Source organism: Poecilia reticulata, linkage group LG12, assembly GCF_000633615.1.
Source record: "Poecilia reticulata strain Guanapo linkage group LG12, Guppy_female_1.0+MT, whole genome shotgun sequence".
Lineage (NCBI taxonomy): Eukaryota > Metazoa > Chordata > Actinopteri > Cyprinodontiformes > Poeciliidae > Poecilia > Poecilia reticulata.
In genome coordinates, this window is record NC_024342.1 from 24,759,218 (window position 1) to 24,760,261 (window position 1,044).

The 1,044-nt window shown below is 39.2% G+C and overlaps 1 protein-coding gene across 1 annotated transcript in view; it reads right to left on the reverse strand.

Annotated features, from left to right (window-relative positions):
* Positions 1-6: 6 nt before the first annotated feature.
* Positions 7-1,044, reverse strand: part of LOC103474043 (SH3-domain binding protein 2) — a gene marked incomplete at its 5' end in the record, with an annotated part of 7,794 nt that continues 6,756 nt past the window's right edge. The window contains 2 exons of the mRNA XM_008424759.1: positions 7-584; positions 673-732. Coding sequence (XP_008422981.1) covers positions 447-584; positions 673-732 — 198 coding nt within the window. The remainder of the gene's footprint in view (positions 585-672; positions 733-1,044) is intronic.

Below are 1,044 nucleotides of genomic sequence, written 5' to 3' on the forward strand. Positions count from 1 at the left end.
CACTGCTGATTTGAAAAGGACGTTTTCCGCCTCTGTTCATGTTCAAGTTGTAACTTCCTGTTTTCTCGTGTCAAGGAAGGTTCAGGATGCGACTTTTAGCTTTTAATTTTGTCCGTTTGGCTTGTTTAAAGTCATTATGTGTCATGTGACGCAGCCATATTTACACAGAAATACTCATCATAGGCTTTAACTTCTGAATCTACTTTGAAAAATGATACAGAAATAAATATTTATAGTTATATTGAGTGATATGTTTATGCATCTAGGCTGTATTTCCGGAATCTGYTGCTTTATGTTGTCATTTGTCGCCTCCTGGTGGCCAAAATGCGTCACAACCATCAAGCGGTTCTGATTTCCAGCCGGTTTTTTCATCCTCCTCTGGGTGATTTTGAGCTCAGTYTGTTTTGAATCCGTTTGAAGACGCGTCTCCAGCTGCATGTTTGGTCTCAGGAGCTCAGGACTTTGGCGTAAGGCTTCTGCAGGCACAGCGAGCCGTGGTGAGGAAGAGGATGGTTGTAGTAGTGTTCAACCAGCGCCGCCAGGTGGGGGAAGGTCAGGTCGCTCTCCAGAAATATGCTGTCATCCTGTCAGCAGACAAAAACGAGATGTTAACGAGTCATTTCAAACATGTAGTCATWATATCACAGCAGGGGGCGCTGCTGGGTTCCTTACCTCTTCAAACAGCCTGTAGTTTCTGGCCTTGTTTATAGCGACGTCCCAAACCACCAGCACCTGGGAAACATTAAAAATATACTCTAATCAGGCACTTTCTGATTTTATTTCACTTCTGACTAACCTTAAATATTCACTTTTTGTTATAAGTTAAGGGATTAAACTATCAWATGAGTTCTTTAAAAACAACTTGAGAAAAGATGTTTTCTCCCYAAATCAGCCTCAAAGTAAAACATTTATCAGGTAAAAATGAGAAAAAGCCAAAAACCTTCACATGAAATCATCTTAAAAATATTAATTAAGATAAAACATATTTTTGTAATGTTATTTAATATCCTGGCTTTAACTTGGATCAATATTTGAGAAATGAAA